Here is a 23,840-nt window from a genome sequence, read left to right as displayed (position 1 = left end):
GTGTCGAATATTCAGCAATTTGTCGAACCCCATACCTACTAGCAAAACCCAATTGGCGATATAAAAATGTTAAAGTTGCAGCTCCCCATGCATAAGAATAGACATTATCGAGATCTATTAACAGACTAAGATATACAACCGGTACTCTTGTTCCACTTCTATCACTAAATATTGTGCATCCTAATAGATATAATAGTTAAGCTCTAGTAGCAAATTGTATAAATTCTTCACTGTCCGAATCTGAAACCTTCATGAATTTATCTCTCAACCAGTCTAGTCTAATTGGTTGCCCTCGAAAAGTTTGTAATTTTGTATAAGCCTTATCTCTGTTAACTCCTAATCCATCAATTAAAAATGTTTCTACCTCTCGAGATGATAATACAGGGCAAATATAGATCAACCAACAATAGGCATTTTAAGAATGGTACTAACATCATCTAGTGTAATTGTTATCTTACCAAAGAGGAGATGGAAAATGTTAGCTTCAAGGTGCCATCTCTCAATAAAAGCAAATGAAACAACTCAGTTAATAAAACAATACAATGATTTTACCAATATTAATAAACCTGAGCCACTAATTACGTTTCTCTATTTAGCATCTGGAGTTTTCTCATCCTAAATCCATTCAGCAACTTTAAATGCATGATTCAAACATTTAAAGAGAGGACGTTCTTACATAAAAGCATGTAAATATGTTAGTTTTGCCAATACAAATTTTAATAAAGAAAAAACAAATCAAACTAAAGTGAACAAAACCTTATGTTCTTTTCTCATATTGCTACAGCTGATGTGATTCTGCCCGAACCCGCTCAACCGATAACCCGCTGGGGTGCTGACTCGACACGGATGAAGACTAGGCCAATCACAAGAGCTCAAATTAAGAGATTTAAGGACAACCTGGGATTATTTATATAGGGGGTAATCAATCTCAACAGAGCTTGTCCATACTTGAAGATACAAAGCCTATTCTAAGCATCCAAGTGGTGGAAGCCGATACGGACCTGGGTGACGGTTTTGGTACATTTTTGGAGTCCGGGAAGCATGAAATGGTTCCAATGCTTTATGGATTCAATACATATGCCTAAGAGGTCATGGAATCAAGTTAAATCAGCCTCAAATGCAATCAAAAAGGGCTTGTACGGACAGCATCAACAATTTGGCCGAATTTGCTATATTGCTTGCTGGCTTTACTGTATTAGCCTTTTCTTATTTTTCCAAGCATGGGCAACGTGTGGCACTTCATATTCAGCTTATTTGGCATCCTACAAAGCATCTAGAAGCTGATTTGAAGCTCAAAGAGGTCAAAGATTGATCAAAGTCAACTTGATCAAAAACGCTAGCATTTTTAGTTTCCTAATTTGTTTTTACTTTTTGTTTTAGGAAACTACCATTACTTTTTGGCTTTTATTTATTTATTTTCTGGAAAAATAACTTTAGGAAGGTTTTTATTTTATTCTTTCCATTGTAAATTAATTAATTCCTAATTTAATATAAAGGAATTAATTAATCAAACTTAGATTAGGAAAGGAAGTATAGTTTCAGCCAACTAGGTTTCTTTATGTGTGGTGGACGGTTTTCTTTATGTTCTAGGGTTTTATTTCGTGGCTTTGTAGCCTATTTAAAGGCTTAGTTATCAATAAGAAAAAACTTTGATTTGATTAAGAAAATACTTGTGAGATTAATTATCTCTTTGTTCTTTGAGAACACCTAAAACACCATTAGAGATTGGTTGTTTTAGCTTGACTTATCAATAGGTTTTCCATCCCCTATTGTGGCGTCTACATTATACCAAGGTTTCTAACCACAGGTTGGTTAGGGGTTGAGGTCCATTCCATTAGAACTTGAACTTAATTAAAGATCCGGGCTAATATAATACGGGTTTAGGAGCAGGTCGTCCTATGTTCGTATCAACAGCTTTATGATTTTTAAAGCTCTTAAGAATTGATGGATCTTCTAGACCACCTGAGAATGATCCATTCAAATCTGACTATTCAAGATTTGCATTTTATATTCTGTCATTTATTCAACACCAATATTCACCTCCATCACATTCTTGGCATCAAAATTGTTAGGAACTTCATTTTCAATATTTACATTTAGCATCACAACAACTTCTGGTATCACATCAATTTCAACTTCAGGCTCTAGAGCATGACATCTCCTATTTGATGTTGTGGTACGAATACGTGAAGCTAAAGCAGAACTATGCAAATTCCCTCCTCAAGTTTTTGCCATATCTAAATAAAATTAATTGAACAAAAAGGTTCAAAAATTTTGATAAATTATATTTAAATTAGCATGTTAACTAAAAGAACTGTAAAATATATACATATATATATATATATGCATATAGAATTGGATTAGTCCAATATTATATTTCACTATATATTAAAGTAATTTGTAGCATGTGTCCAATGTGATTAAATATAAATCTGACAATCATAAAAATTGATAAAAGCAATAAACATTGGAATAACATAGTTTTTCTTAAATAGCTTTTAGAAATTGACAGGATACTCTGCATGCATAACACAAAGCCATATATATAGATGTGTTATATGTATACAAATATATATATGTATATATATATATATATATATATATATATGTTTATTTGATTGGTTGTCAATCCATATTAAAAGTAACTTTTCTTCTAAATATGTATATATGACACGTAGAAGCAAAGAAAATTGATCTCCCAAAAGAAAACCATTGTTTAAATGATTTGCATAACAAACGAGCAGGGTGAATGTGCATGCATAGCTTATATGTTTGATTAACAAGTGCCAAACATATCTATGATCACAATACAAGTTGTTTAAATGGAAAATTTTGTAAAATTACCTACGGTTCGCCAAAATTGGGATGTTATTAGTTTTCTCCGCCCAAACACATTCTGCCTAGAATCGCAATCCCAACTATTGATTTCCTTTTACCTAAAAGAACTTTACTGTCCTCAAATTTTAAGTTTTCGATATTACCCTTTTTTCACAGTGCTTTTCTCTGAGACAGAAAATGAAAAAAAGGCATCTAACGCTTTGCTAAAGACAAGACTGTGAAAGAAAACGAAAAAGAGCCATATGACGCTTTGCCAAATACTCTGTGATAACGAAGATGATGAAACAGTGATTTAAGGTTGATATTTTCTAATCAAACTTAGTTCACACTTTCATAAAATAGTGAAAAGCTTCTTAATCTCTTCTAATCTCGGTCTCCCTTTGGTTCAAAACCAAGAAAATTTAATTTTTAAATAGAGAGATAAGAGTGAAAGAGACAAACAATTAGATAGAGTAAAATGGCCGTCATATCAATCATCTTATGCTCCAGTGACCATGATGGTTATTTTTTAAAAAAATCAATAAATAATACTTTATGCCATTAAAAAAATGATAGAAAAATAAAAACATAAAGAGGATGAAAACCAACACTAATACTAGAAAGAAGAAAAGAAGAGTAGTTTAATGAAATTAATTTGTATAGGACTATATATAATCAGTTTAAAATTGTAACAAAAAAAAAAGTTTATTTGTAAAAAAATGGTATGAATTAAAGGTATTTTAAAGATTAAAAATATTCTATTAAGTAATTTTATATTTTTTATATATTTAAATAGTGTGTAAAGAATGGAATTGTATAAATCATTTTAGAATTATAAAAAAAGTCTTCTAAAAACAACTATATTATCATTATTAATATTATTATTATTATGGTCTTGGCTTGGTATGGCCTTTTAAGGCTACCAAATATAATTGGTGTGTCATGTTTCCCTTCCTCCTGGCCTAGTCGCCCTTCCTAATACATGAAAATTTTGGTTTCTCAACTTTGGCAGATGGTGCGTGTCCCATCAAGAATTTTAGAAATATTTCGAAGAGTTGAAAACAGTTCATTTTTCATATTAATTAACCATCACGATTGCAATTAAACAATTACATGCAGATTTAAATAAGGTCTGCATACTTTGAATGTGGTCATGGAATGGCATTTTAGCTGTCTGTCTTTGTGGTATTTTTTTGGTGAGTACCTGTCTTTGTGGTCCTTGGGAAGCAGATAATATCAAGCTAGCAAATGAGCATAATATTTTGGAAATTAGAGTTTCATCTTGAATTTTATTTTTCCTTTTTCTTTAAAAAAAAATTAATAATAATAATAATAATTAAAGTAAAAACAGAAGCCAAGCTGACAAACATTTCTCCCCGGAGTTTCTGAATGAAATAAGCTTAAACTCTACTAGTTTATGAAAATAACTTCATGATACAAAATAATCGTAAGTAATTTTAATTCCAAATCAATAGAGCTCAAACAATGGGCTTATAAAGATCTAGACGAGGCCAACTTTCCTGTTTCACCTCTCATCTTCTACTTTCCTCAGCTTGCAGATTATGAACAGTGGAACCAAGAAAATCTTGGTTAGCTGCAGAATTTACACTGCGAGCCACAGAAAATAAGCCTTACTTTTCATGAACAAGAGGGCTGTAAATAGGGAACCACATATTGCTCGTCACATATTCCACTGTCTCTTCCTGCAGTCAAAAAGAGAAACATAGATGATATAGGAACTTTTATGTTGTACATTTCTGCAGTAGGAAAAAGATTTTACGGAATGTAGGACTAAATTAGAATGCCAGTATACCATAAGTATTTCAGTACAACTCTTCTGCTAGAAAGTGCAGGTGTGCGCTCTATGGATGTTTTGAATTGCAAATTTGCAACAACCAATTTCTGAATTTTTTTTTTTTTTTCCCTGTCAATTTTTCTCTTTCTTTACTTATGGTTTAATTTCGATCAAGTTTAGACACATTTCCAAAATGTAAACCTGGTATGATATTCAAATGTAAAGAGATATGTGCAACTGGAGTTAAATAACAAGTGCTTGTGTAATGCGGTTGGAGGAAAAGTTGGAAGTTCATACTTTTGACATGTGTACTAGCTCTTTGGGACCCACTTCACCAAGTCCTTCAGCAAGGTCTTCTGCAACAGCCGCTCGAAGAACAGCGGCTCCAACCTCTGCTGTGATATGCCGAATACTGCATACATATTCATAAAGATCCTGATTAAATTCATTCTTAACATAACTTTACAGCAGGGAATTATATACGCAAATGATCGTCAATTATCTTTTATTGTATATCAAACCTAAAGTTTTCTAGGTATAAAAAATCATTATGACAATGTGAAGAGTAGAAGAAACATATCACCATCATAAAATCGAAAAAACATTTACACTAAAGCTTGTTAAAAAGAAAGGAAGCATAATAATGAAAATGAGGACAAATGAACCATAACTGGTTTCAAAGAGCTAAGAATTATACCTATCAGTAGATGGATACAAAATGCCCTTCTGGATATCTTCGTCTGTAATATAAGAAGCGAGGCTGCACAGACAACATTGTGTCAGCATTTTCATGGCAAAACAAAGCTTCAAGCTACATCTCAACATAGATGATATTTTGACAATCTTAACTCTAAAGTAAAGAACCAGGAAGTCAATTAACAGGATACCATTCAGCAGCTGCTTGTAACATGCCATCTGTTATAAAACGAGCACCTGAGAGAAGTGCTCCCAAACCAATCCTGAAATAAAAGCAATCTATACTTTATTAATATCAATTGAGACACAAGCGTAATCGGTAACAAATGGTTAAGAAAATTGAAACTAACCCAGGAAACAGGTACATATTATTTGCTTGATTAACATAACCTACTTTTCCATTTCCTGCAACAAATATACAATCATTGAAGGTTATAACCCTTTCCTATGACCTAACCTCATAAAGAATGGAATAAAATAATCAGCAAAGGGACAAGAAAGTGAGATTTAAAGACCAAAATGTAGCCTTCATGGTTCCATTACTAGGAAAGAACAGAACCTGTTATTTGACTTCATTTCTACCAGAATAATTCAAACAAGGTTACATTATTGACAAGAAGGAAAATTACCAAGATTAACATTTTCAAAAGGGCTACCACTTGCAAAGACTATATTATCACCAGCATACTTAAAAGCATCAGCAGCAGTGCACTCAGCTATTTCATAGAATATGAAACCAAAAAGAGTAGCCATTAGTATAAACTTTAGCTGCTGTAACAAAATTGCAAAGCTTAATGAATCTCATAGAAGCAAACCATTCTTGGTGGGATTAGACATAGCGAAAATGGCAGGTCTATTTGAAGTTGATTCTTTCATTGCTTTAAGAACCTGAATTTTGAATGCAAATTAATGCGGAATTTGATTAGAGAATACTCAAACAATAATCAAGGAAGAAATAAAAAAAAAAAAATATATATATATATATATGATACTCTATTGGTCAACATAAAGAGGACGTCAGTGGCAACAAATATTAACTTCAAGGTACCAAACCCAATAATAAGTGCGTATCATTGTCTTAACAACATTTACACTAACATCAAATCAAGAATGCATTAAATGCATTGATGACATACATAAGTTGCATTGTTAACACAGTTTATTTTGTTTGACAAGTTGTGTAACCAGATGATGCTCATGTTTTCAAACAGATGACTAGGCATTAAAATTAATTCATAATGCACATACTCAAAATGATGTCAAAACAAAATTCCAAATAGAATACATGACTTTGATCTATGGTGCCTAGTTATAGAATAAAATAAATTGCAATTCATGTACACACCTCCTCGTTGAAAATACCACCTACTCCAGACAAACCAAGAAGCACATCGGGCTTGACCTTTTTTAGCTGAAAATTTTGGTTCATTGCCATTAGATTTTCATAATCATTTGGTTCAACTCTAAATAATAAAATGCTCTTGAAGAAGTAGCATAATAGATCGGCATTCTACAGTCCAGGTAACAAACAAAATGTCTATAACATTTACCACTTCGATAAGAGAAGCTCCCTCCCTAAGCCCATCAATTCCTGCTGGGTCTTTAGCAAAAGGAGCAGCAGCTGGATCAAGATTTTTCCTCTCTTTTGTTACAAGGCCCTGCATCCAAACATAGCCCATAGTATAAGTTTTTTTAATCTAATTTAGATGAACTAAAATTTCATTTGATCCCATGATACATTGATCTCATAATTTAAGGGGCAGTCCATGTCAGGATTGGGAGATTAAATTTCCAACCAGTATTACATTACTAAAAAATAACTACTAGAGTAGAAGTAGTTATTATAGAACCCTACATCTTTATCAATCAAATAGAATTGATTGTTTGCAGCTGTTCCGTTGACTCCTGCCATTCTTGAAGCAGCCTGCATTGCCATGGTAAGAACACCAAGCCCTGCACTGAAGAGAGAATACCACACAAGAGAAAAGAGAAATTTGAAAAGAATAAGCACAAGCAAATTGCAAAAAGCAAATTTAAGCCACACATTGAGCTCATTCAACAAAGTTACAATACCTCCCTGCTCCAACTACAACTATCTTTTGTTTCAGAAAGTCAGCCAATGGTCGACCTTGGGCTCTTACAGTTCCCAACAGTCCTGCAAGTGCAACTCCAGCAGTTCCCTACAAGAATGAGGAAATACCAGAGACAAAAACAATAGACAGAACAATTAGGTTTGCACTTCATGCTCTATTTAAAAACATTAAAGATTCAAAAAATGTTGGACCAAGAACTCACTTGTATGTCATCATTGAACATGCAAAACCTTTTACGATAACGTTGCAATGTCTCAAAGGCCCACTTCATTTGAAAATCCTCAAACTGATGCGATTAACCAACCATCAGGTCACCAAACAAGTAGAGCGAAAAAAAAATAATGTCAAAATATGTAAGGATAGTTCAGATATTTTATCTTCAATATCATATAGATAGACATGTAGTTTGGATATCACGTATAGAATTGTGAAGTATTCAGTCACTTTCACGAAAATAGTATAACCAGCTCCATTTCCTCAATCTCCCATCTAACGCAAAATGAAAATTCAATCTTCTCCAATACCTGCACAATGGCCTTGGGCCAGCGTCTATGAACAGCTTCCATGAATTCATCAACAATCGATAGATACTCTTCTCCTTCCAACCTGGGTTGTCGAAGTCCTAAATCTATCAAACTAAAACACGTGAAAAGATATCTTCATGATGTTTACTTGAGGCTTATAATCTGAATATTCCACTCTAAAGAGTAAATCGAGGGCAATATAATGTAAAATTTATTAATGAGAATTGTTCATGCAAAAAAGAAGAATAAGAGAGGAAACTAACAAAGACACTAACCAAGGAATAAACTCATAAACTATAAGAGATATAGCACTTGAGAAAACAAAGAGCAAACAGTCAAAATCATTTATAATGCTAAAAAGGACATCCCTACAAGGATAAACATAAGAATTTGCAAGAGTAGAGCTAGGATGGACTAAATACATCAAATTTAGAATTACCAATATGAACAAGGATGTATGAAATAGCTCCACATATAAGGTACCAACAAGTTACAAAGGATATATGAATTTTATACACCGTCCAGGAGAAAGGATAAAGATTACTTACAAAGACGGTCTTCAAGGAGCCTCTGGTTGTTGGTACCAACATCTAGCATAACTGGTAGTATCTGGGCAAGATGAATATAGAATTAATTATAAAAGAGATAACAAAAGGTTTACTGAAAAAGGAAAACAAAAGTACAAAGAAACGTCAGTCAACATATAACAATTACACTTCGAAAGAAGTACATATTGTGATCCAATTTAAAGAATAATGAAGCGCTTCCCATATAAGGGACACCTCAGACACTGAGCACATATGAACACATGCACACCAGACAAAAACAGAGTAGTAGGTGGCAATACATACTCTCTGTGGGTTAATACCAGCTGCAGCAACATAAATATCAAGTTTCCCAATTGGTATTCCAATTCCTTGAACCCCAAGATCTCCTAGGCCAAGGATACGACTTCCATCTGTCAAGACTATCATGTCTACCTGCAAGATGAATAGCCAACAGAAAAATGATATCAAAGAAACGATGCTTTTGGGTCATCTAAAATATTAAGGTTAAGAAAGATATCAAATATGGATCATTAACAGTGATGTTGTTAGAAATGCTAATGAACAATGCAGACTCATTACCATTTAAGACAGCAAAACTTTTGAAATTTACAACGTCCAAAAGTAAGATAAACAAACAAATGGGTATCATCTAATATATAACAAAGCACCTGCTCAGCTGGCCAGTTGTAGATCATCGACATCATCTCTCCTTTGTCCTTTGCACTGAAGTACATTCCACGTGGGCGTCTAAATAATCCTGAATAATTTTGACATACTAATCCCACTGTAGGAGTGTATATAATTGGTGCAAAATCTTTTATGTTGTCGATAAGAACCTGGGGAGAAAAGCAGTAACATCACATCAGATCAGAATTAATTTTGCATGTTTTATAACACCTAGAATTGGAACTTCAATCTTACGCGATAGTATAAAGTTTCATTCCTGTCATGCAATCTATTTAAGATCCTCCATTTAGCCAAGGAAACAACACTATCTGGTTGACCACGCGTATTTTTTTCCAGTGACCGAAAGGACTCCACTGACAATTTAGAAAACAAACAGTATCAGAGAAAAAGTTGCAATGCCGGTATTATATTAATAGGAAAAAGGCTCCTGAAAGCCTATTACTCATTAGGAAGAAGGTACTCTGGTACAGTAAAATAAACTAGTATTCATAAAAAGGAAAAATCAAAACGCTTTATACATAATTCAGAAACAAACATGTTATGTCATATATAAAGCCATTAAACTTCAGGATTTTAACGTATAATTACAGAATAGAGTTTTATACTTGAATGCATCCAAAAGATGGCAATGACGGGTAAACAAGAGAAGAGAGTAAGATGAACATAGGGAAGTTTAAGAGAGCCTTTGTACAACATGCTCTCCAATATTTATCTACAGGACATGGACACTTCAATCAGAAATCTTACTCTGCATATAAACTTTGGTAAACCCAATAACAAGTTACTGATTTATTGTTTACTCTATCCTGTTCAGTCCTTTTTCTTGCTTATCTTACCCTATATATTGTCCTGTTCTAGTAACTACAGCTCCTACAGTCTTAAACCATCTTGCTATACATAGATGGTAAAACTACAGCAGCCAACAAAGGGTGCATCATCTTCTGGGGAAATGGCCCACTCTTATGCTAGTGCATCCTCCACAATTCACTTTCAAGTCATAATTCCCACTCTATTCTAGAGTTGACAAAAAAAATTTCCCTAGCCAAAAAAACTAATTATTGACAGAGAGTACTTTTATTTGCGGTTGATTCTATCAGAACAATGACAACCTTCATAAGGTTCCTTATCTCGCTAACCCAAAAAGTAATACAATTGTAAACCAGAATAAAAGTTTCATTGAGCAAGCCAACCAAATATCTTATTGTCTACGTTGATTCAATCATGAAATGTTAATACCACTGGTCATTAAAGTTCCAGTTATGAGTTAAGATCCATGACTTAGGTGAAGCATCATATAACTATAGTTTTTTTTTTTTTTTTTTTTTTTTCTTTTCGGGGGGGGCCGGGGGGGCGCAAAGTATAACCATCGGATTTGAACAGTATGCAAATGTATTCAACTTCAGAAGATCAAGTAGTTACTGAAACGATCATATTGTTGCTCAAATGATATGACACGAGGTGGGAGGAGACCGCGTAGCCCCAATCGATCTCTCTCAGTCAAAGGAAACCCAGTATCCTGCATTTCATGAAAAATTTAAATAAGTAAATAAATAATCAAAACACGGAGAGAACAGAATAAATCCATGAAAAGTAATGATAATAATAATAATAATAATAATATTAAATAAATTTGAAAAAAAAAATCAAACTTTCACTTAATTACATCTAAACATTCGAGTTCACTAAAATTCTTTTCGTCTCTTCTTTCAAAACAAACAAAAATCCATATTCTTCCTCCTCATTCCGCAGACAATCTTTTATTTTTGCATATTACAAGTACTTTTTACTGATCAACTACATCACGGCTTTCAAAAAGCAATAACAGTAGCATAAAAGCCACTAAACAAAGAAAAATTCACCTAAAAAAAAGACTCAAAATCAAATCCAAGAAACAAACAAAAATAAAATAAAATAAAATAAAAAATAACTTTTTCAACTGCAAATGAAGAACTAAAAACATTAAACATAACACAAAAATTAAAAAGAAAGAAGAAACTCAGAGAGAGAGAGAGAGAGACCTGACCTTGTTGAACCAGGGATCGTGAAGAATGTCAGCACCACGCTTATGAACAATACACGGACCAGGAATCGCTGTCGACATGAATCTTCTCCATCCCCATGATTTCGACTCCACAAATCTCACCACTTTCCACATTCTTGTTTACAATACAAAATTCCTAAATCAAATCCCAAACCACCAAAAAAAAAAAAAAAAAAGGGAAAAAAATCCAAACAAATCCCAGGAAAAAAAAAATCACAAAAAGACGTTCGAATCCATTTTCTCTCAGTTCCTCCAACCAAGAAGGAACCCCCAAAAAAAAAAATCTAAAGCTCAAAGAAAGTAAGAGCCACCAAACAGCAACTGAGAAAAAAAAACATAAAAAACAAAACAGCTGCTTTGTCAATTTGTGGGACTTCAAGTCAATATATATACTGACAGCATTATTTATAATTATACCTACCTTATATTTATATATATATATATATTTTTTTTTTTTTCTCTTTTATTATTTATTTTGAAATGTTTTTGGGATTTATTTGGTAGATTTTTTCTCTTTTTTTCTCTTTTTTTCTTTTTTTAAAATAGAAATTGAGGGTGCGTGTTTGTAAAAGCAGAGGCAGTTGAAGCTCGAAGCCGAGTATGTGTGTGATGAGAGAGAATTGGTGCTGAAAGTAAGAATTACAGCTGCCCGGGATATTCGGGCAAGAAAAGAATGTGCATATGTACGGCTGCTGATGGCCATCACTGCTTGCCCGTAAAAAGGCCGGGCAGCGTCGGTATATTTGTTTATATGTGGAAATTCGAATGTCTGAGGAGACTAATTGTACCAACTGTAGGTGTGCACATGGTCGGTTTTGGCTGGGATTGTAGGGAATTCGGGATCCAATGGCTGCCGGACAATAACGTTACTGTTGATTTTGATCCAGGTCAATAATTGCGTTTATGAGAGGGAAATTTCTAGTCACAAGGTCGAATGAATTAACATACATATATATAAATATATATACACGAATAATTTTAAAATGCAGATGGTTTGTATGGAAATTATTTTTAAAATTAATATTTTTTGAATAATAACATTAATTTTGTATTTATTAAAACTAATAATATCATTTAAAAAATATTAATTTTAAATATAATCCACATGCGAATCATCTGTATCGTAAAATGAATTCCAATAAATTAATATATAAACAACATTAATATAGGAACTATCCTAATTCATAAAAGAAAAAAAAAATTAAACAAGATTATATATATATATATATATATATAGATATGTTGGAGTTGTATAATTGGAAGTATGAAAATGACGATTTATATTTGAATAAGTCAGTGATTTTTGTTTGATGCATTTTGCTTTAATTTGACTGATAAGTTATTTAAACTGAAGCTCAATCTTGACACGGTTTTTTTATCTACAGTAGAGTCAAGCTTAAACTTGAGAGTCAAAATTCGAAATCAAAACTAAAATTAACTTTGAGATAAGAAGGGAAAGAAAGTTTTTTTTTTTTTTTCCCTCTTAACAGTGGAAAAGAAAAGGTTTGACTAATATAAGTTTGAAATAATTGAAGACATACTTCATATTAATCAATTAAATGTTAAAAGTCTTTTTTTTTTTTTGGTTGGCTAAAATATTAAAATAGTCTCTATTTTATATAAAAATGTTTAATTTCAAATTAACTTTGAGAATCAGGGTACGGAGATGTTTTCTCTCAATAGTGTAATTAAAAAAAAAAAAGAAGAAGAAAAAGAAGGTGTGTTTCTCTCAATGGTAATAACAATAAAATAAAATTAGCCTTCAACAAAAAAATAAAATAAAATAAAATTAGGCTACCGTGTGAGGCCCACAAAAGAAAGGTTTTTTTTTTTTTCTATAATTATCAAAAAAAAATAATAAAGCGTTTTCACCGTGTGAATATGAATATCGTTTTTTGGTAATAAAATATGAATATCTTTTTGTCCTCAAAAAAGGTTCCTTTCTTCATTCTAATCAATAATTATAATTATAATACACTATAATTATTCGAATATAGGGAAACAAAAGGAAAAAAGATGAATTATGCTGATTACTTTTCGAACCAGCCAAGAATTTGCTTGATGGCCTATTCGACATATTTCACTGTGCTTCCACAGGGAAAAATACTGGAAACATTGGACTTGGTTCTCACCTGGCTTTATCGATGCATTTCCTCTATTTACCTCTCTCTCTCTCTCTCTCTCTCTCTCTCTCTCTCTCTCTCTCTCTCTCTCTGTGTCTCTGTGCAGAAATAAAAATAAATATATATATATACATATATATTAATCCTCACTAAAACTAAAGAAATCCACCCTTTTTAGACCACCCATTATGGTAAAAGATTTTAAAGATGTTGATATTTGAATAGGATAATATCTATTAATCGATAATATTCATTTAAATTTCTTCATCAATGAATTTTGTTGTTTTAAATGAAATGAGAAGGCATATTAAAAGACAAGACGAGAAGATAGAAGAGAGAAAAAATATGTTATGAATCCATGATGAAGAGAAAAAAGATTGAATTTATGACTTGTATGGTCTAACAAAGAATTTGTTTAACAGCTTTTATTTTTCCTATTGTCATATCAACTGCACAACAAGAAATATTTAAAAAGAAAAAAAAAAGTAAAAAAAAAAAAAAAAAACTGTCAACTGAAGATGATGATCTAATTAAAGATCTTAAATTCTTGTTCACTTGCAATATTAGGTCTTTCCAAAAAATAATAAATAAATAAAAAAAAGAACATAACGAATATATTAATCTTGTTTTTCCTATGCTTATGCATGAACCTGCAAAAATTAATTAACAATTCTTCTTTACAAATGACAGGTGAAACCATTTCCACACATCATATCAACAAAATTCTTCTTTGCCTCTGGACTTTTTGCAAAAAGAAATAAAAATAATTCAAGGAATATCTTCAAAGTGGGGATATTTATCCATCCAATGCCAAAATAAAAAAGATCTATTGGTAGTCAATCAATTACTAATAAAGGAGTTTACTAATAAAGGAATTTGATTCCATTTCATAGCAGCTCTACTCCTCCCCAATGGAACAAAATCTTCTTGATCCATTTGAACTGGGGCAGGTTGTTGGTGCGGCCTGCTGCATTCTCAGGAGTCTGTCTTTTCTTCTTTCTTTCTGCTTTTCTTTCCCATATGGTTTTCTTTATTCTTAATTGTATGAGTCTGAATTGGAACCTAGGCATCTAAGAATTGTTTCTACAAGCAATCAGAGCTTTATAACTCTCTCACTATTGACCATTCCTTTCACATCCTAGTTAATTTTATTTTTTTTTTTTTTATTATTATTTTTTGACTGCTTTCATGATAACGCACTGTCAAAGACTCAATGCAATTTGGAACTCTGAAATTTTTATTCCATGACATTTCAAAGTTTGACAGAACAAATAAATCCATATTCTAAGAATGCGACTTATTTTAGTCATTGATAGTAAAATGTGATGACAACTCACACCAAGAGTCATATCTTTAATAGTTGAAAACATCTCCACAGCAAATCCCAAAGGATGCTCATATTGACTTCGAATAACAAATACAAGTAACGGTCTACAAAACTCGTGCAATTTAGACATGAAACCTCCTTTTCACTGCATGGTCCTCAATGGGTTTAATAGTCTTTAGTTCCAAAGTTCTTGCACCAGAGTTGAGAAGGAATAGGCCGAATAGGATGATTTGGCCGTTGCTGCAACAAAAATTATAAGTTAATTAGAGCTAACTCATTCAAATTATCAGTCATAGAGAGTGTGCGTTCCACACCAATTCACGAAGGAATAGCATCAGATTCCCCAGAATTCACATTTTTCCTCGTTTATTCTGGATACATGGATAGGATTTTTCGCTTATTGACATGCATTATTTAGGAATTTAAGCATACAAAAAACCCCAAAATAAACATCTAAAAGAAATATACAAAAATAAAAAACAAATATCATAGATATTTGAAGAATATTTGTACTAGCTCTCCCACAATAATAACAAAGGTACTCTCTCTCTCTCTCTCTCTCTCTCTCTCTCTCTCTCTCTTAATTGGAAATGGATAGTTTTAGTCTTGATATTAGAATCTCTTAAAAGCAATTAATATTTTCTTCAAAAATAAATAGTTTGAACGTGGCTAACCAACAATAAGTATTATCTTGAGCCCCAAAATTTCTATGATTACACAACATTCACAAGAAAATCGTAATACATCTTGACATATGTTGATGGAACCAATTGCATATTGTCTTAATAATAGATATGATAGACCTCTCTTTGCTAGTAGTCTGGAAGCTTCAGCAAGAAACTACCATTACCAAGTTGTTGTTAAAAAGTTATAAGGATGTTTTTTTTGGGTTAAGGATATCTGCATTTTGGTCAAAACCTTTCTAGCCTAGAAATAGTCAATACAGTAACCAAGATTTCTTTATGTTCCCAGATAGATGCAACAAGTATAAAGGGTAAAAATTAGAGACTTCATCAAGACATGTATAAGGATGCCAAGTGTGCCATCAAAACATCCAAAATGGTAATGTTAATTTTAAACCAAAACAAAAGCGAAGTGCAAATATATAGCTTGGATAGATTAACTTAAAAACTGCATGAACCGGAAAATAGTACACTTTAGAATAGATGTTATAGAGTTGAAAGTGACAATATGATTTAGATTATAAAGTACCACATATAAATTTCAACTGCATAATACAGGGGACCTTACACTGAACCCAAGTGCACCAATGAAAGGCACACACCAGACTAGAAGTTTTAAGTAGTGTATATAAGTATCAGAAGATATAATCACGGTGTCAACTTTTGGCCAAGATTTTGTTAATAAGTAACTCCAATTGTTTGGAAAGTGACCGATTAAAAACTTTTAATGCATTCAGTTAAGAGGGATCCAGGAGATCAAACTAAGACCAACAGTCTACCAGCTCTACCACAAATAAAATGTGTTGACAAAGTACTCTTCAACAACATTGTTTCTTTAAAAGAAAAATCAATAGTGGTACAGTCACAGACAAAATAAAATGACAATGAAGACATATTCATTATATCATCTAGAAAGATCACTAGAACAAACTCAGCTTTAAACCTATCAAGAAGTATAAAAAGTGAGCGGGTTGTAAAATTATACAATCAAAAACTCAATCCGTCTATTTTGCGTGGAATTTATCTTATAGAAAATTAGTAATCTTTACTTCCGATTTTTCTTTGATATATTATAAATAGCATTCTGAAAATCAGTTACAGAAGGAACACTGCTGTGAATATACATCACCTTCAAATGACAATAAAGTTCAACAAACATGGTACATAGACAGCTACTCAAAGTCAAAAAAACCTACAAAATTTCTCTAAGAGATGCTTGAACCCATATATTAAAAATCAGACCAGGTTTAGGGCTTAAACATAATTTTCCTTCAGTATAAAGCTATGTCACAAGTGAAGAATTCTCCATTATAGCCACTATTGGAACTACCAAGAATTTTGGGAATTTAAAATCTACAATTTAAGGCCAGGTTAAGTTGTTATAAATATAATAACATGCAAATTTTTTTTTCCCTATTCCACAACCATTATCAGTCATATGATCATAACGTCAACCTAAATCCATTTGTTTCACAACTTATTCAGAACAAACTGTCTAAAGAGATGAATATAAACTCGTAAATAAATACATAACTTCCACAGAGACTGCGAAGAAGCACATCAAACTCCATGGGCATCTTGTAGAGAAACCAATACTTAGAAACAACTAATTTGGATCTTAAGACTTCAAACTAATGTTTTACAAGCTAATCATCGAGTGTGAATACATACATATAGACAAATACCTTCTATATATACCCTTTTATGAAACAAAGCTACAATTTTGATTAGCATATCGAAATTGCTTGAATTTTGTGCAAAATGAGGACCTAAATAACAAATAACCTAAGATCCAGAACTCCAAGTTAGCTCACTTTCCCAGATTAACGAAGAACCAAACAGAAAGAAACTAAATATTACTTCATTTTCCCCAAAAAATTAAAAAAAAAAAAATTAGAATCATATAAAATGGAGGCAAGTGAACGAAGAAACCTCAAGCTCGGCGGATTTCATGGCGATGGGAATGCAGATGAGAAAGACACCGGCCATGGCAATGGCGGTGTTACGCCTCCAGTACTTGGGCCTACAGTCGGGGCCTCCAAATAAAGTCCACACATTTTTCGTGAAGTCTCCATGGGCATGGCCGTGTTCACCTCCTCCCATGATTGATTTACCAAAACACTAGTTATCCAATCACAGAGAAATTATTCAAAACAAAGATCAAAATTCAGAAAACCAACCCCCAAAAAAAAAAAAACCTAATTTACTAAATCCTAATTTTACATATAGCAAGCATATAAATTCACATAAATATATATAAATATATATATATATATATATTTTTTAAAAACACCGTATTCGTATATGTATTTCATATATCTATATAATGTATGTATGAATTTGTACAAGTAAGATTCAAAAAGTAAGTGACTTAGTGGAGATTGAAACCTGAGGAATTATGGAGCTGAGACGAGCTTTGTTGCTGACACCGTTTGGGATCGTTTAGGTTCACGATTCTCACTTCCCTGGGAAAGTTTCGGTATTTGTTGGTCAAAATGATGTTTGATGGAGGACTATTTCGTCCTTTCATTTGGTTTTGGGCCCAGTTTTCTGGGCTGATCGGCTAGGCCGAACTTGTTCCTAATTATTATTATTATCACTTATTATTTTCTGTCTTACAATTAAAATGAATATTGAAGGTAACAAAATAAAAATTAAGATGAATTTCAATGACAAAAAATAAAAATAAAAAGATAAGTTTTCCTCTTAAGCATATAATAATAATTACATAGAAACATAATTCTTTTTTTTTTTTTTATCTCATTCATACATATATATATTATATATGCACACATATATTTAATTCTAAAAATGGAGATTCAAATTTACGATCACCATGAAGAAACATGTTTGACGAGGATATCATAAAGTACTGTATTATCGGCCATTCATTTGTTATTCATTGCTATTCTGGCTCTCATTAACAAGTTTATCTACAAAGAAGTATATATGATGACTGGCTCACTAAAATATGATGACATTTACCTTATTTCTGCATATAATTACCTGTTGTTAAAGGATGTCAATAATAGAGATAGAACAAGAGATAAAGCAGCCTCTTCTATTTCCTAAGCCTATCTATCATTTGTATTTTGAATATAGGTTATCTTGTATTTTGAATATTGCATGATGTTTATCTTTAGTTATATTCTTGTATTACGACTTGTATTTAAGGGTTTCTTTTAACAAATAATAAACATCTTTTTCCATCACTCTATCAGTTTCTTTAGTCAAATCCATCATTATAGTTGCTTAATTACTTCCTTATTGAACTACTTTTTTTTCCTCTTTTTTTTTTTTTTCCTTTTTTTTTTTGTGGGGGGAGGGGGGAGAAGAATCCTCATTGAATTACATGGATAATAGGAAAATAAACTATTTCACCTTACTCAATGGGCAAAAGTAACATATTCATTAGTTACCCAAAAAAAAAAAAAGTAACAGTTTATTTTATCTGAGGATTTTCAAGTAGTTTTAACCAATACAATCTTGTTAAGTTTTGGAATAATTTGATCATTTCTTTCCAACACTATTTTATATATAATACAATCATATATTCATGTGATTATCTTTGAAATAACAATCGATGCTAGTAAGGCATTTGGATTCAGACTAGAAGGTTAGGCTTGGTGTCAATGAGCTCTATAAATATAAATATACATAGATTATCTGGTTAATACAAATGGATTCATTATTCAGGATTGTAACGATACACCAACCTCTACCCTTTCAACTTTTTTCATTAATATATATATATATATATATTAAAAAAAAAGTAGGAGAAATTAGCAAATAACATCTTATAGAACATCAAGATTTGGCCTCCTTTATAAGTGTCAATCTGATACCATCTTTGAATGAAATTGGAGAAACACAAAGTGTTTGAACCAGTTTAGTAATAACCATAGATGTGTCAGCAGGGGATTTAACTCCACGATCCACCTAACTAAATTCACAGAGGAAACAGATAGGTAATTTGCCTGCAGTGCCAAATTAAAAAAAGAGTAAACCAAAACCATGAAATTACTACATAAGTCTGACATTTAGCGAAAAGGCATGAAAACAAAAACAATATATGTGTAGAGGTTGAGAAAAAGAAGGTACTGATTTGATTTCTTTTTATACTATAATTATCTTTTATACTAAAACTCTTTTATAGTAAATATTTAATATTTAAATTTTTATTGGTATATAAGTCTCACTAATTCACCAGCGGTGACACAGCATCTTTCATTGGGAATCAATGACAAACTTCCATACTTTGTTTCTCTAAATGGTATTTCCGTAAAATTGCTTACCAAATTCATCCAAGTTTTATTTACAAACAAGGATATGAAAAGATAGGCTCTATGCTAAAGACCTTAACCTACTCTATATTAAAGACCTTAACCTATTCTATATTATAGACCTTAACCTACTCTATATTAAAGACAACCTATCTGTTCATATATAATTAAGATGTCAAATCCATCATCGTACTATTTACAAAGGAAAAAATAAATAAATAAAAAATCCATCATCGTAGTTGCTTAATTGCTCCCTTTTTGAACTAACAGAAATTTGGATATGTAAATAGTATAAACGAACTATATATTTATTTATATAAATAATGCACAATATAATATTTTGGTTGTATACAATTCAATATATTTGTGTTAGGACTAAACAAATTTTTTTGCAATTATAAAATCGGTTGATAGGAAAATAAACAACCAAAACGAGTTGTCAGTAATTTCACCATAAAGTATTGAGAGTACATAGAACTTAACTATAAAAATCATATGGTGACTGTGATCTATGAAATAGCATTCAATTTTAAACAAGTAAGAAGCAACTAGTTCCATATTCAACCAAAAAAAAAAAAAAGTAAATATCTATTATAGACATCAAGATTTGGCCTCAGTTTTAAGTGTCAATGTGACACCATCTTTGAATGAAATTGGAGAAACACCAAGTGTCTGAACCAGTTTGGTAATGTCCATAGATATGTCAGCGGGGGATTTTACTCCACGGTCCACCTGAATTCACACAGAAAAGATATGTTATTTGCTAGTGCCAAATTGAAAAGAGTAAACCATAAAGATGAAATAATCATATGTGTCATTTAGCCCCAAAAAAATGAGGAAAAAAAATAAAGGTTAAAATGAAGAAAGGTACTGATTTATGTTATGATGTGAGGGAGCGGGAAATGTGGTTAGGTTACAAGTTGATGCTTATCATCAGGACAAACTTTGGAACTGGAGGTTGAAAGAAAAGAACATGTTCATTGATGTTATTAACAAATGGGATTTTAAAACCGCATACCGATGAGGCAGACACTGATTTGATCAATGACTTGTTGTATCCTCTAACATAGGCAACTGTCTCAGCCATTTCAACACGGGATACCCTGTCCGGTCCACCCATATTTAATAGCAATCGCATTTGCTTACCCTCTGAGGAAAAAAAAAGCATCATCAACACCACAACCACAAACCAGAAGTGGAAGTCAAAGGGTGAAAATCTACTCGCCAAAAGGCAAAAACAACTCCATCTGATAACAACAACACAAAAAAAGTATAATGTAATGTTGTGCAAGAGAAAGGGAAATTCTTCATTTGTCCTTTAAAACGTTCGAAGAGAGCAATCTTAACTTTTCAATGAAAGGAGGGGAGCGACCCCTCTACAAATAACTAGCGGTTGTTGAACATCATTTGACTGACTTCTCAAAAGGATATCCAAAATATAAGAGCAAATTGAAGGCAAGGTTTAGAAGAAAACATAGCAGTGCATCATTTTCTATCACACCAATGTGTAACAATGGATGTTAAGAATTTGATACCTGATATCCATTTTTTTGACAATGCTAATATGATAGAGACAACATCCTTTACATACACTGGGCAACGGAACTCATCATGAAAGAACTCTACTGTATTTCCTTTGGACAGTACACCATCAATCCACTGCATCAGTTAAATGGAAATCATAAGTTGACATAAAGTAGATTAGTTTAGTAAGAAGGAAAAGAAAGAGGAAAGGAGATCAGTGGTAAATTCATATTCTAGTCATAACCTAATTGTTGGTTTGATAACTTCTTTCTCATTTTTCACAAACATTAGTCCTTAATTTCATTTCACTAGCTAGCCTCCCACTCTAAGATGACAACAAAATGCAAAAAGCACAAGGGTCAGGTTCTGCATATGCACCTAGTCAAAAGTGATTAGGACAGAAGAAAAGGAGATCGGGAGTAGATTTATATTCTAGTAATAACTTAATTATTGGCTAAATAATCTCTCAAACATATTACTCTTGAATTTCATTTCATTAATCAGCATCCCATATGACAACAAACTGGAAAAAAGTACTAAGGTCTTATGTATATGCACCTGAATTGGGAGAGATTTTGGAACTGGAGCAATGGTTTGGGGTCCAAAGATGATACTGCTTCTCAAAATTGCAAAGTTTGGATAATTTTCAGAAATGAACCGCTCTGCTGCCACTTTCGATTTCCCATAAGCATTAACAGGAACAGCTTCATCTTCTTCTTTGTAGAAGGACTTTACCCCTTCATAAACTGATAGGAAATCACATTATTCATTATCTAGGAACAAGTAACCTTCAACATATTGTAGAAAAATCAGGCGTTCAAACAGACAAAGCAACATCTGAATGTCAATGCATTCTTGCTGAATAATGAAGAGATACAGTGAACTGTGAAAGCATAGATATTTCATGTTCAAAGAAATGGGTATTTAATTCCTAGATGTCAATATGTTTTGGCATTGAGCATTCATTTGAGGTCAGTTATCCAAATTCTGAAAGGAAGTCCAGTTAACATGTGTTCAATCAGAAAGATAAGAAAAAAGAGGCATTGTTGCCAAAATTTTTGAAATGTTATCTAAGCAGGTAGTCACAACCAGATCAACCAAATTCCACATCATGAAGCTAAGGCACTCACCTTGATCAGTTGACAAATGGATCAGAAGAGTGGAGTTGTTTTCGAAGCTCAATAACCATTTAACAAGAGAAGATGGCACATTAACAGCCATAGCAGCAGCAGGATCAACTTCACATGCACGGGGTACGGAGAGTGCAGCACAATTCACTACCACATCGGGCTGGGATACAAAAACTAATACACTTTCAGCTATTCAAGTCATTGGTTGAGCTAGTATTAAAATGACCCTCATTATTTTCACTTCTCATGGTTAAAGAAAAGGTCGTAGAAACGGAATCAAACCTTTGTTTTTTTTTTTTCCTATTCATGCTTAATACTTAAGCAGCCAAACATTATTGACTGTTAGATCTTACAAATTAACTCTGACGATTTAAGAGGGAGATAGACAAATTTTTCATATTCTCAAAGATGTTAATCTCATTTTCAATAGACTTTTCCAAGACAGAATGAGAAAAATACCGGCAATTGAAAAATTAAAAATAAAAACCCTTCATAGTAAAATTTACACTTCCAGCAAACTAAAGATATTGTGAGCTCTAATTAGGCATGTTATATTAGAAAACCAAATGAGAAGTATTAAACCCACTATCAAAATGCACCATTTAAGAACACCAAATAGTTCAATTTATAGATTCCACAGTCAAAAACCCATTAATCTAAAACAGAAAGATCCAGAAAAAGCAAAAAGATAGAAACTTCTTTTTTTTTTTTTTTTAAATAGCTTATTCAGTTATTGGGTAGGGGGGAATTGTGTTGTACCTGGCCAAACGAGGAGGTAATGGCATCAAAACCTTGGCCAGTTATCAAATCAACATGATAAGCGAGCAAATGAGGAATTGCATCGAGCAAAGGCGGAGGAGGAGGAGTGGAATGATGAGTGAAAGCCAGATGGAAATGGGAGGATGTTCCTCCTCCTCCATCTCCATGAATCTGAGAAAAGCCTTGCAATACATGTTGTCCCAAGTAGCCTGTGCCTCCCACCACCAATACTCTCTTCCCACTCATCTCTCACTTTCTCTTTCTCTTTGGTGGCAGCCACAATTAGCAGTGACGGGTTTTCTTGGAGTTTGGCAAATGGCAAGGGAAATGGAGATGAAAATGTGTACTTCATGCTTCATCCCACATAGAGGAAACTTCTCTTGTCAAATTGTCACTTGTCCCTGCATTTATTTTTTAATTATTTTTTTAGCCCAAAAAAAAAAAGTAAAAAAAAAAAAAAAAGAAAAAAAGAGAGGATGTAAAGTGTTTTTTTTTTTTTTAATGGATTTATTTTTGTGTATTTACCCTTTCGATGAAATCATTTAGCATTTGCCACTTGGCAGGGTGGGCCCTGTATACTGCCACATTGAAGTTGTTAAATGGTGCAACCAATCCAACTGTAGAATTCAGATACATTTTCCCCGGTTTTTATAAGTCATCATTAAGTTCCAAATTAATGTTTTTAGATTATTTTTAAATTTCTTACAATTTTCTTGCACAGATTAAAATTAAATTTTTGACTCAGCTCCATGAAACGGGTAAAACAAATTTGGATTGGCTTCTGACATAATTGGCTTAGTTCGATAGCAT

The 23,840-nt window shown here is 32.4% G+C and overlaps 3 protein-coding genes across 4 annotated transcripts; all 3 read right to left on the bottom strand.

Annotated features, from left to right (window-relative positions):
* Positions 1–4,092: 4,092 nt before the first annotated feature.
* Positions 4,093–11,620, bottom strand: LOC107434740 (NAD-dependent malic enzyme 2, mitochondrial). Of its 2 annotated transcripts, none has more exons than XM_016046230.4 (19): positions 11,184–11,620; positions 10,580–10,676; positions 9,395–9,513; positions 9,142–9,309; positions 8,777–8,905; positions 8,474–8,534; positions 7,926–8,029; positions 7,604–7,687; positions 7,382–7,488; positions 7,164–7,266; positions 6,859–6,966; positions 6,654–6,719; positions 6,124–6,196; positions 5,938–6,024; positions 5,659–5,713; positions 5,500–5,571; positions 5,310–5,372; positions 4,910–5,024; positions 4,093–4,520 (listed from the first exon to the last, which is right to left on the bottom strand). In XM_016046230.4, the coding sequence occupies exons 1-19, from the start codon at positions 11,313–11,315 to the stop codon at positions 4,449–4,451; spliced, it is 1,815 nt and encodes a 604-aa protein (XP_015901716.1). In that variant the 5' UTR covers positions 11,316–11,620; the 3' UTR covers positions 4,093–4,448. The 2 variants fall into 2 exon arrangements, with proteins under 2 accessions (XP_015901716.1, XP_015901717.1); XM_016046231.4 differs by having other exon boundaries at positions 11,179–11,319.
* Positions 11,621–14,543: 2,923 nt separating this feature from the next.
* Positions 14,544–17,880, bottom strand: LOC107434731 (uncharacterized). Its single transcript, XM_016046219.4, has 3 exons — positions 17,723–17,880; positions 17,267–17,455; positions 14,544–14,891 (listed from the first exon to the last, which is right to left on the bottom strand). Exons 2-3 carry the CDS (start codon positions 17,435–17,437, stop codon positions 14,817–14,819), a joined length of 246 nt encoding a protein of 81 aa, XP_015901705.1. The 5' UTR covers positions 17,438–17,455; positions 17,723–17,880; the 3' UTR covers positions 14,544–14,816.
* Positions 17,881–20,036: 2,156 nt separating this feature from the next.
* Positions 20,037–23,405, bottom strand: LOC107434732 (uncharacterized). Its single transcript, XM_016046220.4, has 6 exons — positions 23,031–23,405; positions 22,272–22,431; positions 21,700–21,887; positions 21,153–21,276; positions 20,636–20,766; positions 20,037–20,349 (listed from the first exon to the last, which is right to left on the bottom strand). Exons 1-6 carry the CDS (start codon positions 23,274–23,276, stop codon positions 20,218–20,220), a joined length of 981 nt encoding a protein of 326 aa, XP_015901706.3. The 5' UTR covers positions 23,277–23,405; the 3' UTR covers positions 20,037–20,217.
* Positions 23,406–23,840: the final 435 nt, after the last annotated feature.

The sequence above is a fragment of the Ziziphus jujuba genome, chromosome 3 (assembly GCF_031755915.1).
Source record: "Ziziphus jujuba cultivar Dongzao chromosome 3, ASM3175591v1".
Classification (NCBI taxonomy): Eukaryota; Viridiplantae; Streptophyta; class Magnoliopsida; order Rosales; family Rhamnaceae; genus Ziziphus; species Ziziphus jujuba.
The sequence above is the reverse complement of the archived record's forward strand: the minus strand, read 5'-3'. Positions and strand labels throughout refer to the sequence as shown.

Coding starts and splice junctions, on each gene's coding strand:
- LOC107434740 (XM_016046230.4), bottom strand. CDS start 11,315: ATGTGGAAAGTGGTGAGATTTGTGGAGTCGAAATCATGGGGATGGAGA. Junction 9,310..9,394: donor ATGAAACTTTATACTATCGC/GTAAGATTGAAG, acceptor TTTTCTCCCCAG/GTTCTTATCGACAACATAAA. Junction 8,535..8,776: donor CTGGTATTAACCCACAGAGA/GTATGTATTGCC, acceptor CATCTTGCCCAG/ATACTACCAGTTATGCTAGA.
- LOC107434731 (XM_016046219.4), bottom strand. CDS start 17,437: ATGGGAGGAGGTGAACACGGCCATGCCCATGGAGACTTCACGAAAAAT. Junction 14,892..17,266: donor TGAAATCCGCCGAGCTTGAG/GTTTCTTCGTTC, acceptor TTTTTGTTGCAG/CAACGGCCAAATCATCCTAT.
- LOC107434732 (XM_016046220.4), bottom strand. CDS start 23,276: ATGAGTGGGAAGAGAGTATTGGTGGTGGGAGGCACAGGCTACTTGGGA. Junction 22,432..23,030: donor TTACCTCCTCGTTTGGCCAG/GTACAACACAAT, acceptor TTTGTATCCCAG/CCCGATGTGGTAGTGAATTG. Junction 21,888..22,271: donor CCATTTGTCAACTGATCAAG/GTGAGTGCCTTA, acceptor ATTTCCTATCAG/TTTATGAAGGGGTAAAGTCC.